Below are 15,209 nucleotides of genomic sequence, written 5' to 3' on the forward strand. Positions count from 1 at the left end.
GGTATCCCTGTGGCTTATATCCACTGTCAAATATAAAGAGCTAATAAAGTTTGCCTTCCTGTAAGTATATACATGTTAAACATGGAAAGATGTGAGAAAGAGTTGAGACTTTGGGCACTGAAGTATGCACTGGCATCACAGCAAAAAAACAGGGGCAATGATGATTTTATATACTTTGAAGTTTTGTCTAGAGCTATCCCTATATTTAAGTATTTGCAAATACATGAGAGCTTTTATTGATATTTTCATTAGAAAATGAGGTAGCATGTAATAGTGATAGTATTTAACAACTATTATGAGTAGTAAATATTATATGTTATAAAATTTAAGAATGCACTGAATGTGTTGAATCTATTCCCTCTAGGGGTAGGCACAAGACTAAACTCAATGTTCTCACTCAGTAGAGACATATGAATCCTAAAGAAACATTTTGTAGACTCTCCATAATAAGCATTAAAAGAAAATCTAGCAAAACTCAAGGTGGTAATAAAAAATAATGAAAGCGTGAAGAAAATATCATTGTCCTAAGTTAAATTGGCCTAAAATACATTTTTTTCTAACAAAGATAGACAGTTTCAAATTCAGTAATCAGTTTGAGGCATGAAATTTAATTAATCTTTGTTGATATGAAAAATAATTATAGATTTAATGTGCTATTGCAAAGGTACGTTTAATCTTGCCTGCCATTTGACAGGAACATTTTTCTTCTAAGCAGAATCAAGGTGGCTTTTCAACACTAGGTATGTGCATAGCTTGAAAGATTAAGATCAGAGTGGAGATTTTTTTTTAATGGAGGATATGGTAGTGGTACCAAGAATACTTTCATTTTATATATATTGCCTCTGTCCAAGAGACTCTTCCTTCCTCTTATATAAATATTAATAAAGGGTAACATAGCAGAAGTAGAATTTGATATATTCTAGATACTAAATTACATTTTATATGATAAATAATACAGACCATGTAAACTTGCCATAAGACAGTTAATTATATCTTCATGCCTTCAGCCATTTGCTGAGTTTTCTTCAGTATAAATGGCTATCTGTAATTGCTGTGAATTTCATATTGTCCCTTTCTGCCATGATTGTTAGAAAATGAAGTGTGATCCCTATTAGATATGCTAGTTGGCTAACTACTGTTATTCCTAGCTGATTTCTAATAATTTGCTTACCTGTAGTCCTCTCAATAAATGAAGAGTTCTGCTTGTTATTTATATTTATTAAAGTTAAAGTCTGTATGTATCTGAGTTAATCTTTTAACTCTAACTGATTAGACTGTCTTATAAACTAATTGGCATTCCTATTAATATAAAACTTTATATTGTTGGTGGAACTTATATTATTCTAGATTTTTCTTAATTATGGGGCTTGTTTTTTTATTCTAAAATTATAAAGTCTAACAATATTTTATTTTTGTCTTGATTATTGATTATAAGAAATCCATGAACTTAGTACATATCCAAAAAAGGAAACTTGAAACAGAAAGTTGACTTAAATTCCTGGGTTTTCATCTAGGAATAGTCAGATCAAATGGTTCCATAGCTTTACTAGCCAGTTACTGTAATAGGTATAGAGTAGGAAAAACAGAGACTCCCACCCTACCTGAAGATATAATGTAGTGATAAAGAACACAGACTCTAAAGCGATGTTCACTAGATCCATACCCTGGCATTGTCACTTGAAAGCTGCTTAACCTAAAAGAAAATCTTTAACCTCATTTTGCCTCTGTGTTTGAATCTATATCAGAGTATACTGATAATATGTACTTATTCTATGCAGAAAGAATTTATTAAGTCCTTTTTATATACCAGATACCAGATTCTAGGTGCCAAGATAAAATAGTGAAAAACAGAAAGTCTATGACTTTGCCTTAAGGATAGTATTATCCCAGTTTCACAGATGAAGATGCTGAAGCACATAGAGGTTAAATACCTTCCCTGCAGCTGCAAAGTTGTCAACCATTAGGTGCCAAGAGTCTGATTACAGACTCACAGTCTTAACATCTCTGCTGATGAAAATATCGGTCACTTCAATTACTGTTATCACACACATATACACTTCATTTTCTTTAAAATTTCCTGAGAAATTCTACTTCTCATTTGTTAATTTTTAACATTGTGTATAGTTTCATCAGAGAGAATAATACCTGCTTTTAAAATTATTAATATAAAAATTATAATTTTGTAATAACAATGCTAATACAATAACATTATTAAATTAATGTATGATATTTTTATTGTTAAGCCAGTTTGAATATAGTTTATTTTATTATTTCTTTGCTATGTTGACATAAATAATATTTAATTATTTAATAAATATTTAGAAATAATAAAGTGAGGATTACTGAAATAAATTGAATTTTATTCTTTAATAAACTCACATTGGTTAAAATATTAGCAAATTATGTACTTAAAAATAATAAACTTATGGTAACTATGTCTTTTTAGCTTAAGAAATGCTTTTTAGTTTATATTTCTGTATTTAAACATTGATTTATCCTATTTAAAAAGTCTGTTTACTCACATTTCAAAAAGTCCTACCACTTTTTTACTATTTATATCATCAATGATTGTAATCAGGTTATTCCACCCCATATTTTCATGAACAGATTATTTAAAGAAAAATAGACTTTATTTTTAAAAGTTTCAGTACACAAAAATTATATTTTCAAGATGTGATTTAATGCTTCTTTGTGTAATAACTAAAAAATGAACATAATACAAATATGAAAATCAATCTAATTTTTCAGTAAATCCAGACTTAGACTTTGAAGTTTTTAAATAATTTTTTTCTAAGTTATCCAACTAGTTACCTGCCTTAGGGAGTTTTTCTTTGCTCAGTAGGAAAAAGATTCAGTCCTTTCAGTGTGTGTTAACGCAGACAACTCTCCTGGTGTTTAATTGTACATTGATGGAGATAAATGTTCCATTTGCCATTCGCTTCACATCTCACCTTGTGTATGGATGTGAGCAGCATGGTACTGTGATTTATGGAGCTTTCAAGCAGATGTCATTGCAGTGGCAATTAATGTATGGTTCCTGCTGCTGTGTACAATGATTGCTCCTGGAAATTAGATATTATTCTTAATTTTCTTCCCCATTTGTCAGATACAGGTTTGTTGTCATAGCCACCATGACAGAGCAAGCAACCTCGCACACTATGCTAAACTCATGGGAATGAGAAAGTGCCATGGTTCCTACCAGTCCAAAACTATAATGTGTGTAACAAGCTGCCAATATTCTTTACCAGACTTAGGCGAATCTTGCCACATTGACAACTGTATTTTATTGGGTTAGTGTCTCACAACTGAGTGAAAGGAGTCATATTTTTGGATATATCAAGAAGACTTCGTTGCAGTCAGACAAGAAACTGGAAAATCTCAAAAATGTTTGTCATAGTGAGAGAATTATTTTTTCAAATATTATGCTTCAGAAAACAAGATCCTGCTATAAATGTTTGTATTTTAAGACACCAAAATAATCCAAATTTTTACTTCTGTTTTCTGCTTTAGAATAATCTCTGTAGAATTACCAGATGATGCAAGACAGTTTGGAATTCAGTTCAGATGGTGGCAACCATACCATTCTTCCCAGGGAGAGGATGTATGGGCTATTGATGAGATTATCATGACATCTGTACTTTTCAACAGCATTAGTCTTGACTTCAGCAATCTTGTGGAGGTCACTCAGTCTCTGGGATTCTACCTTGGAAATGTTCAGCCATACTGTGGCCATGACTGGACCCTTTGGTAAGGATTTCATCTTTGTTCTTGGTTGTTACATTTTTGCATTCAGGATTGAAACACAAAGATGACCTTCCAATCCATCTAGCACTTAGTCTTTTGTATTAATTGAACATGAATCATTTGAAAAGTCATTATTATATCTATAAGTAAGTTATCTTGGGAAAGAAGACTGAAAACAAAATAGTGATAGATTTAAAGATGAATCTTACTGTGTTTATTAATCTTGAATTTTTACTTTCCCACCATTACACATAAAAACCCTCTTCACCAAGTGTTAATATCTAAAGTGACTAACCTATTCTCCCTTCAAGGTGGTCCATCATGATCACAGTGAAAATTGAAATCACTTTAATGACTATTTTAATAAAATTTCTCATGAGATGTTTTATTTTCATGCTGTCTTACATAAAGTCCAAGAAGTTTTTCCATCCCTGATTTGTTTACTAAGATCTCCTTTGTTTTAAAATTAATTTATTTTAGTTGGAGGCTAATTACTTTTATCAAGATTGGACCAGTGACTTGTATAGCTAATGTCAGTGGAGTTTCAAGATTGTAGAATCTCTTAGTCAAGATACCTTTCATTCTTAGATTTGTTTCTCCCTATGATCATATGCAAACTTAATTATACAGTAAGTGGTAAATGAATAATTTAAGACTGTGATTAGTACTTCAGAAACATCGGTAGGATGACACAATAGTGATTAACTAGAGTCAGGAGGTGGCCACTTTAGATATCTAGGAGGAGGCTATGTTTGGGTAATTCAGAGAGTGGATACAATGCATTCCACCAATTGGGAAGTGAAAGAACGGGAAGTTCCAGGCACTTGAAGACCTGAAGGAAGAGCATTCAACTATAGGAACCTTTGTAGTGCAAAGACTCCCATAGCATGAGCGACTGTGGCATGTTCAAAAATCAGGAAGCGATTCATGGGGTCGCAAAGAGTCGGACATGACTGAGTGACTGAACTGAACTGAACTGAACTGATGCCAGTGGTGCTGGAGCCTCAGGGATGAGGGAGCAAATGTCAGAAATGGAAGTCAAGAGAAGTGCAGAAGCCCGATCAGGTAGGAGTTTCTAGGCTTAGAGATGCTACATTAAAACTCAGGTCTGTAAAATCTCAAAACTCACAGCCTTCATAATTGTGCATACTACCCCTCTCTGGGTTCCCTTAGAACTATAAGCATGATTGAAGAATAATTTTCTGAGTCTTTTACTTTCTCTTGAGTCATGGTCAGACCAATTTAATTTCTCCAGATGAATCTCACCAAAAGCTATTCACTGCAATTGTCTCCAGAGAGCAAATCATAAATGACCCATCAGTGACCTTATCATAATTAGAGGTAAATTTTACACACCATTGCACATAAAATTACCTTTGATGGGAACTGTGCATGGACAGTCACATCTCACACAGCAGGCTGAAATTCTAGCATCAAAATGACAGCTAATGGAATGGAAGTACAGCTGATCACTTTTGCTGTGAGCACTGTCCAACTAGATAAAATGAAATTTCTATATGACAAAATATAAAAGGTTATATTCTGTATTTTCTAGTTGATAGCCTCAGATGCTTGTTTTTGTGCATGTTCTTTCTTAGTCCCAGTCTTCAAAGAAAATAAAGGGGTGAAGCAAATAAGATACAAAGATGTAAAGCAAAATGAGAGTTCTTGGAATTTTATGATTCTGAAATTTTAAATTGACCTGAATTAACCACCATCCAAATTGATCTTATATCATAAACTGTATCCCCCAAGTTTGTTTAGCAGTTTTTCTTTCCAGCACTTTTAATACAACAAAGAATCATATCACGAATGCAAGTCCTGTATCATGTTTATTTTTTCATAAATAGTTCACATCTGCTCAAATAAACTCCAAAGTTGCTGAGCATTTTAATTTAACACTTGGGTTGAATGCATGATAACAGCAGTTTAATTTCTGTGCTTTGATCAAAACCCTAAGAACAATATTCTTTCACACAAGCCTGATGAATATTCTTAACCCACCACTGCTTTAATTGGTGGAGATACATTTACTTTGTGAAAGTACAATCACAGTAATTATAGAAAGCCATAAGAAAATATAAATAATTGTACAATCCCCATGGGCACCTTGAGCAACGCCATAGGAGTTTTATTAACAGCCACATGTGAGCAATCAGATTTGACTTTCTGATCTTCTCTGAAACGAAAAGGAGTTGTCCTGGTTATGAAACAACAGAGAGTATACTCTGGTGGTGATAATGAGACTAGAGAAACACATTAACCGCTTTAATAAGGACATGAAAAATGCTCTCTACTCATTAAAATGAAACAACATGGAAGGTTTCAAACTGTTCCCATTTTCTTAGCCAATGAATCAGAATAAAGCCTCTTTTAATGACACCGTTTTCTCTCTGCTGCTGTTGAGGAATATATTGTCTAAGTTCAGTGTGAACTCATTTTAGTGATGTTTTTCAGAAACACTTATTACAATATTAAAATTCAAATGATGATATTGACCAACTATTTATTGTAACTCCCTAGTCCTAAAACAAGTTGTTGTTTTTTTTCTTTTTTTCTTTTTTAATGTAAAACCTTTGGAGCATGTTATCTTATTAAGTAAAAATTTTTGAACATGTTCAAATATGTGGCCTCTGGCCTTCAATGACCTTGCTTCTCTCAAGGGAAATTTTGAAATGTGTACTTGTTTGCCACAAATGACTGGTGTTAAATTAATTATTGTTGGCTTTTCCCAGCTGTGAGTTCATTTGGTTGTCATTTTCTAACTCATGACTTTCCATGGGCATGGATTCCTGTTACTGAGAGTGTTCTCCAGGGAAAACCTGGACAATTGCTTTTTCATTAGAAGAACTACAGTCAATATGCTGTAAATCACTTTACAGTGTGTCATATTAGAGCACGTTTTTCCATGTGGAAATGAATTGCTTTTAATTATTTGTAGTACTTTCCTTTCTTCCATGCATAGTCTCTGAAATCAGAACCTCTGTCTGCTTTATGTTCTAAAGATAGTCTTTGAAGCCCCTTCCATGTATTTTAAGATCACTAAGGGAATTATTTTAATTGATGTTTATTAAAGGTGAATTGACCAATGCTATTAGAGATAATAGAGGGCTTCCCTGGTGGCTCAGAGGTGAAAGCGTCTGCCTCCAATGCAGGAAACCCGGGTTCAATCCCTGGGTCAGGAAGATCCCCTGGAGAAGGAAATGGCAATCCATTCCTGTATTCTTGCCTGGAGAATCCCATGGACAGAGAAGCCTAGTAGGTTACAGTCCATGGGGTTGCAAAGAGTCGGACATGACTGAGCGACTTCACCTCATTAGAGATAATACCAAGGCACATTTACATTCCTCTGTCTTATCTAGTAGACTAGCTTAAGTACACAGGTGGGAAGGAATTGCTGTTTATTATGCAGAGTTTTTTTTTTTTAATGTAGAGTTTTAGTTTCAAAATGTGTAAAACTGTGAGAGGATGGTCATTATAGCATATTAGAATTGGCAGTTGGTTTTAGTAGAAGACATAAAGAGTTTTCCAGACAATGAAAGACTAAAGGAGTGCAGCACAACTAGATGGGCTTTACAAGAAATGTGTTAAAGGAGCATCTTCAAGCTGAAACAAAATGGCTCTAATTGATAACAGGAAAACACATAATAGAATAAATCTCGCTGGTAAAAGTAAATATATAGTTAAATTCAAAACACTCTCATGTTGTAGTGTTTGCATGCTTGCTAAGTCATTTCAGTTGTGTCTAACTCTTTGTGACAACTATGGACCATAGCCCACCAGGCTCCTCTGTCCATGGGATTCTCTAGGCAAGAATACTGGAGTGCATTGCCATGCCTTCCTTCAGGGGATCTTCCTGATCCAAGGATCAAACCCATGTCTCTTATGTCTCCTCATTGGAGAGTCGGTTCTTTCCTGGGAAGCCTTATGTTGTAGTGGTGGAAGGTAAATCACTTATAAATCTAGTATAAAGGTTAGAAGACAAAATTAGTAAAAATATTTATAATTATAATAATTTGTTAATGAAAAGATAAAAATATGTAAATTATGACCCCAAAATATGAAACAAAGTGCGGGAAGTTAAAAATGTAGAGCTTTAGTATTCATTTGACTTAAGTTGTTATCAACTTAAAATAAACAGTTATATATATAAGATATTTTATATAAACCTCATGGTAACTGCAAAGTAAAAACCTGGAGTAGATACACAAAAGATAAAGAGAATGGAACCTAAGCATATCACTATAGAAAATCATCAAATCGTGAAGAAAAAGAGCAAGAGAAGAAAGGAAGAAATGTATTACAAAATTACAAAAGAAAGAAATTACAACCAGAAAACAATTAACACAATGACAATAGGAAGTTTTACTAAGTCCAAACTTTTCAAAAATTATTTTGAATGAAATGGACTGAATTCTCCAAACAAAAGCCAGAGTGGCTGAATGGATTAAAAGAAACAAGACCCAACTATATACTGCCTCCAGGAGTCTCACTTCAGCTTTAAGATAGCACACAAACTCAAAGGGATGGGAAAAGATATTCCATACAAACAAGCCAGAAGAAAGCAGGAGTAGCTATACTTACATCAGACAAAATAGACTTAAAGCAGACTCTAATAAATTCTTGCCTTAAGAACCCCATGAACAGTATGAAAAGGCCAAATAATAGGATACTGGATGAGGAACTCCCCAGGTCAGTAGGTGCCCAATATGCTACTGGAGATCATCACTGACTCGATGGACGTGAGTCTGAGTGAACTCCGGGAGCTGGTGATGGACAGGGAGGCCTGGCGTGCTGTGATTCATGGGGTTGCAGGGAGATGGACATGACTGAGCAACTGAACTGAACTGAACTGAATAAAAGATAAAGATAGATATTACATAATGATAAAGTTACTAGCCCAACAAGACTATAAAACATTTGTAAATATTTATGCACCCCAACATAGGAGCACCTAAATATATGAAGCAAATATAAACAGACATGAGGGAAAAATCAACAGCTGCCGAGTTGGCAACTGGATGGAGAAGGTAATGGCAACCCACTCCAGTACTCTTGCTGGGAAGGTCCCATGGATGGAGGAGCCTGGTAGGCTGCAGTCCACGGGATCGCTAGGAGTTGGACACAACTGAGCGACTTCACTTTCACTTTTCACTTACATGCACTGGAGAAGGAAATGGCAACCCACTCCAGTGTTCTTGCCTGGAGAATCCCAGGAACGGGGCAGCCAGGTGGGATGCCGTCTATGGGGTCGCACAGAGTCGGACACGACTGAAGCGACTTAGCAGCATACAAGAATAGGAATGGACTCAGTTCTCTACTTTCAATATTGGATTCATGTAGAATATCAGTAAGAAAACATTGAACTTAAAAGACAAGTTAGACTAGATAGATTTAACAGACATTTATGAAACATTGCTTCCAAGAGTAGAAGACTGCATATTCTCCTCAAGTGCACATGGTACATTCTCCAGGTTAGAGCATATATTAGGCCACAAAACAAGTCCTAACAAATTTAAGAGGTTTGAAGTCATGTCAAGCAATTTTTCCAACCACAATGGTATGAAACTAGAAATCAATTACAAGAAGTAAACTGGAAAATCCACAAACATGAAAATTAAACAATGTGCTACTAAACAATGGGTTGAAACATTAAAGAATGTCTTGAGACAAATGAAAATGGGAATACAACATAACAAAACATATGGAATGGGAATTCCCTGGTGGTCAATTGCTTAGGAATCCACACTGACTATCAAGGGCCCAGGTTCAGTCCCTGGTTGGAGAACTAAGATTGTGCAAGCCTTGCAACATGGCAAAAAGAAAAAGAGAGGGATGGATCCAAAGCAGTTCTAAGACAGAAGTTCATAGTAATAAAATACTACATTGAGAAATAAGAAAGATGTCAAATAAACCCAGCTTTGTACTTCAAGGAACTAGATAAGGAAGGACAAAATAATTTCAAAGTTAATAGAAGGAAAGAAATAACAAAGATCAGAGTTGCAATAAATGCAACAGAGACTAAAAAGATAATAGAAGAGCTCAGTGAATCTAAGAGGTGGTTTTCTGAAAAAAAAAAAACTGAATAGACAGATTTTTAACTAGACTTACCAAGAAAAGAGAGAAGGCTCAAATAAAATCAGAAATGAAAAAGGAAACATAACAACTACAGAACTGTAAAGAATCATAAGAGGCTATTAAGGACAATTATATGCCAACAAATTGAACAATCTAGAAGAAATGGAGGAATTCCTTGAAACATACAACCTACCAAGACTGCATCATGATGAAATAAAAAATCTGAGCAGACTGATTACTAGTAAGGAGACTGAATTAGTAATCAAAAACCTCCCAGAAAACAAAAGCCTAGGAGCAGAAGACTTCACTGGTATCTAATTCTTAGACATTCTAGAATTAATGTCAATTCTTCTTAAACTTCTCCAAAAAGTAAAAAAGAAAAGAATATTTCCAAACCCATTTTATAAGGCCAGCACAACTCTGACTGCAAAACTAAGAAAGAATGTAATGAGAAAAGAAAATTACAGGCTAAAATTTTTAATAAATATAGATGCAAAAATTCTCAGTAAAATATTAGTAAATCTAATCTAACAACACATTAAAAGTATATATATCATAATCAAGTTTGGTTTATTCCTGGGATACAAAGGTGAGTCCACATATGAAAATCAGTCAAGTGATACAACACATTAACAAAATGAAAGATAAAAATCATATGACCATCTCAATAGATGCAAAAAAAATTGTCAATATTCAACATCCATTTTTAATTAAAAACCAAAAAAAAACCTCTCAACAAGGTAGGAACAAATGGAACATGCTGCTCTGCTGTGCTTAGTTATTCAGTCTTGTCTGACTTGATGCAACCCCAAGGACTGTGGCTGGCCAAACTCCTCTGTCCGTGGGGATTCTCCAGGCAAGAATATTGGAGTGGGTTGTCATGCCCTCCTCCAGAGGATTTTCCCAACCCAGGGATCTAACCCAGGTCTCCCACACCACAGGCAGATTGTTTGCCTGCTGAGCTACCAGGTCTTACTGTTCAGTCTCTCAGTCATATCTGACTCTTTATACTCCGTGGACTGCAGCATGCTAGGCTTCCCTGTCCCTTTACCATTTCCTGGAACTTGCTCTAACTCAAGTCCATTGAGTTGGTGATGCCATCCAACCATCTCATCCTCTCTCGCCCCCTTCTCCTCCTGCCCTCGTCTTTCACAGCATCAGGGTCTTTTCTAATGAGTAGGTTCTTCACATCAGGTGGCCAAAGTATTGGAGCCTCAGATTCAGCATCAGTCCTTGCAATGAATATTCAGGGTTGATTTCCTTTAGGATTGACTTATTTGATCTTCTAACAGTTGAAGAGACTCAAGAACCTTCTCCAGCACCACAATTCAAAAGCATTGATTCTTCAGCACTCAGCCTTCTTTATGGTCCAACTCTCACATCCATACATGACTCCTCAAAAAAACATAGCTTTGACTATACAGATATTTGTTGGCAAAGTAATGTCTGTGCTTTTTAATAGGCGGTCTAGGTTGGTCATAGCTTTTCTGCCTAGGAGTAAGTGTCTTTTAATTTCATGGCTGCAGTCACCATCTGCAGTGATTTTGGAGTCCAAGAAAATAAAGTCTGTCACTGTTTCCATTGTTTCCCCATCTATTGGCATGAAGTGATATGGGCAGATGTCATGATCTTGGTTTTTTTGACTGTTGAGTTTTAAGACAACTTTTTCACTCTCCTCTTTCACTTTTATCAAGAAGCTCTTATGTTCCTCTTCACTTTTTGCCATAAGGGTGGTGTCATCTGCATATCTGAAATTATTGATATTTCTCCCGGCAGTACTGATTCCAGCTTGTGCTTCATCCAGCCTAGATTTCACATGATGTACTATGCATATAACTTAAATAAGCAGGGTGACAATATACAGCCTTGAAGTACTCCTTTCCCAATTTGGAATCAGTCCATTGCTCCATATCTGGTTCTAACTGTTCCTTCTCGACCTGCATACAGGTTTCTCAGGAGGAAGGTCAGGTGGTCTGATATTCCCATCTCTTGAAGAATTTTCTACCATTTGCTGTGATCCACATAGTCAAAGGCTTTAGTGTAGTCAGTGAATCAGATGTAGATCTTTTTCGAGAACTCTCTTGCTTTTTTGATGATCCAAAGGTTGTTGGCAATTTGATCTCTGATTTTTCTGCCTTTTCTGAATCCAGCTTGAACATCTGGAAGTTCATGGTTCACTTACTATTGAAGAGTCACTTGGAGAATTTTGGGCATTACTTTGCTAACTTGTGAGATGGGTGCAATTGTGTGGTAGTTTAAACATTCTTTGGCATTGCCTTTCTTTGGGATTGAAATGAAAACTGACTTTTCCAGTCCTTTGTCCACTGGTGAGTTTTCCAAATTTGCTGATATATTGAGTGCAGCACTTTCACAGCATCATCTTTTAGGATTTGAAATAGCTCAACAGGAATTCTATCACCTCCACTAGCTTTGTTCATAGTGATGCTTCCTAAGGCCCACTTGACTTCGCACTCCAGGATGTCTGGCTCTAGGTGAGTGATCACACCATCGTGGTTATCTGGGTCATTAAGATCCTTTTTGTATAGTTCTTCTGTGTATTGTTGCCACCTCTTCTTAATATCTTCTGCTTCTGTTAGGTCCATACCATTACTGTCCTTTATTGTACCCATCTTTGCATAAAATGTTCCCTTGGTAGCTCTAATTTTCTTGAAGAGATCTCTAGTCTTTCCCATTCTATTCTTTTTCTCTGTTTCTTTTCATTGATCACTGGGGAAGGTTTTCTTATCTCTCCTTGGTATTCTTTGGTACTCTGCATTCAGATGGATATATCTTTCCTTTTCTCCTTGCCTTTCACTTCTTTTCTCAGCTATTTGTAATGCCTCCTCACTTTGCATTTTGCATTTCTTTTTCTTGGGAATGGTTTTGATCACTGCCTCCTGTTCAGTGTTACAAACCTCTGTCCCTAGTTCTTCAGGCACTCTATCAGATTTGATCCCTTGAATCAATGTGTCACTTCTACTGTATGATCGTAAAGGATCTGATTTAGGTCATATGGGAATCATCTAGTGGTTTTTTCTACTTTCTTCAATTTAAGTCTGAATTTTACTGTCCCAGGGATGCCCATAAAGGGAACATATCTCAACATAATTAAAGCCATATATGACAAATCTACTCAGTGATGAAAGGCTGAATGCATCTTCTCTAACATCAAGACTAAGACAAGGATCCCCACTCTCATTACTTTTTTTCAAAGTTGTACTGAAATTCCTAGCCAGAGAAGTTAGGCAAGAAAAACAAAAGTCTTCAAATCCGAGAAGAGTAAGTAAAACAGTCTTTATTTGCAGGTGATGTGATTTTACTACGTGTAGAAAAATGAAAGATTCCACCAAAGCTGTTAGACTAATAAACAGATTCAGCAAAGTTGCAAGATATAAAAGTAATAAACAAAAAGTAATAGCATTTATATATATTAACAATGAACTGCCTAAAAGAAAAATTAAGAAGATGATTGCCTTTATCATTGCATCAGAAAAAATAAAATATCTTTTAATAAGTTTAAGCAAGGAAGTGAAAGATCTGTATATTTAAAACTGTAAAATACTGATGAAAGAAATTGAAAAGACACAGATAAATTAAAATATATTCTGTCCTCATGGACTGGGATGATTAATATAATTATAATGTCCATACAACCCAAAGCCATCTTCAGATTCAGTGCAATCCCTATCAAAATTCCAATCTCATTTTTCACAGAAATAGAACAAGCAGTTCTAGTGGTTGTATAAAAACCACAAAAGACTTCAAGTAAGCAATCTCGAGAAAGAACAAAGCAGAAAGTATCACACTCCCTGATTTCAAACAATTTTACAAAGTTATAGTAATCAAACAGTGTGGTATTGGCATAAAAAGAACACATAGATCAATAAAGAACAGAAATGAGAGCCCAGAAATAAACCATTGCATATATTTAATTTTTGACAAAAAAGACAAGAACATGTGGGGAAAGGACAGTCTCTTCAGTAATTGGTATTTGGGGGAAAAAGTGCTGCATTCAATATGCCAGCAAATTTGGAAAAGTCAGCAGTGGCCCCAGGAATGGAAAAGATCAGATTTCATTCTAGTGCCAAAGAAGGGTAGTGCCAAAGAAGGGTAATGCCAAAGAATGTTCAAACTACTGTACAGTTGCACTCATTTCATATCCTAGCAAGGTAATACTCAAAACCCTTCAAGCTAGACTTCAACAGTACATGAACTGTAGACTTCCAGATGTACAAGCTAGATTTAGAAAAGACAGAGGAACCAGAGATGAAATTGCCAGTACCTGTTGGATCATAGGAAAAGCAAGAGAATTCCAGAAAAACATCTACTTCTGCTTCATTGACTACACTAAAGCCATTGACTGTGTGGATCACAGCAAATGGTGGAAATTTTTTTCAAGAGATAGAATACCAGACCACCTTACCTGCATCCTGAGAACCCCATTTGCAGATCAAGAAACAACAGTTAGAACCAGACATGGAAAAATGGATTGGATCCAAATTGGGAAAGGAGTACTTCAAGGCTGTATATTGTCACCCTGCTTATTTAACTTATATGCAGAGTACATCATATAAAATGCTGGGCTGGATGAAGCTCTAAGTACAATCAGTACTGTCAGGAGAAATATCAGTAACCTCAGATATGCAGATGACACCACCCTAATGGCAGAAAATGAAGAACTAAAGAGATCTTGAAGGTGAATGAGGACAGTGAAAAAGCTGGCTTAAAACTCAACATTCAAAGAACTAAGATCATGGTATCTGATACCATCACTTCATGGCAAATAGATGGGGAAAACAATGGAAACAGTGCCAGACTTTATATTGTTCGACTCCAAAATCACTGCATGTGGTGACTGCCGTAATAAAATTAAAAGACTCTTGCTCCTTCAAGATAGCTGTGACAAACCTAGACAGTGTATTATAAAGCACAGACATTACTTTGCTGATAAAGGTCTGTCTAGTCAGAGCTATGGTTTTTCCAGTATCATGTACATATGTGAGAGTTGGACCATAAAGAAGGCTGAGCACCAAATAATTGATCATTTCAAATTGTGGTGCTGGAGAAAACTCTTGAGAGTCCCTTGGACAGCAAGGAAATCAACCCTGAATATTCATTGGAAGGACTGATGCTGAAGCTGAAGCTTCAGTACATTCTCCACCTGATGCAAAGAGCAGATTCATTGGAAAAACCCTGAAGCTGGGAAAGATTGATGGCAAGAGGAGAAGGGGATTACAGAGGATGAGAAGGTTGGATGGCACCATCAACGCAATGGACATGAGTTTGAGAAAACTCCAGGAGTTGGTGAAGAACAAGGAAGCCTGGCATGGTAGAGTCCATGGAGTCACAAAGAGTTGGACACAACTGACCAGCTGGACACCACCAGA

The 15,209-nt window shown here is 35.7% G+C and overlaps 1 protein-coding gene across 3 annotated transcripts in view; it reads left to right on the forward strand.

Annotated features, from left to right (window-relative positions):
• Positions 1-15,209, forward strand: part of RELN (reelin) — a 544,299-nt gene that overhangs the window by 369,301 nt on the left and 159,789 nt on the right. For all 3 annotated transcript variants that reach the window (XM_005679214.3, XM_013963255.2, XM_018047261.1), the window contains exon 20: positions 3,511-3,747. In XM_005679214.3, the coding sequence (XP_005679271.3) occupies positions 3,511-3,747 (237 nt within the window). The remainder of the gene's footprint in view (positions 1-3,510; positions 3,748-15,209) is intronic.

This window comes from Capra hircus, chromosome 4, assembly GCF_001704415.2.
Source record: "Capra hircus breed San Clemente chromosome 4, ASM170441v1, whole genome shotgun sequence".
Taxonomy (NCBI): Eukaryota; Metazoa; Chordata; class Mammalia; order Artiodactyla; family Bovidae; genus Capra; species Capra hircus.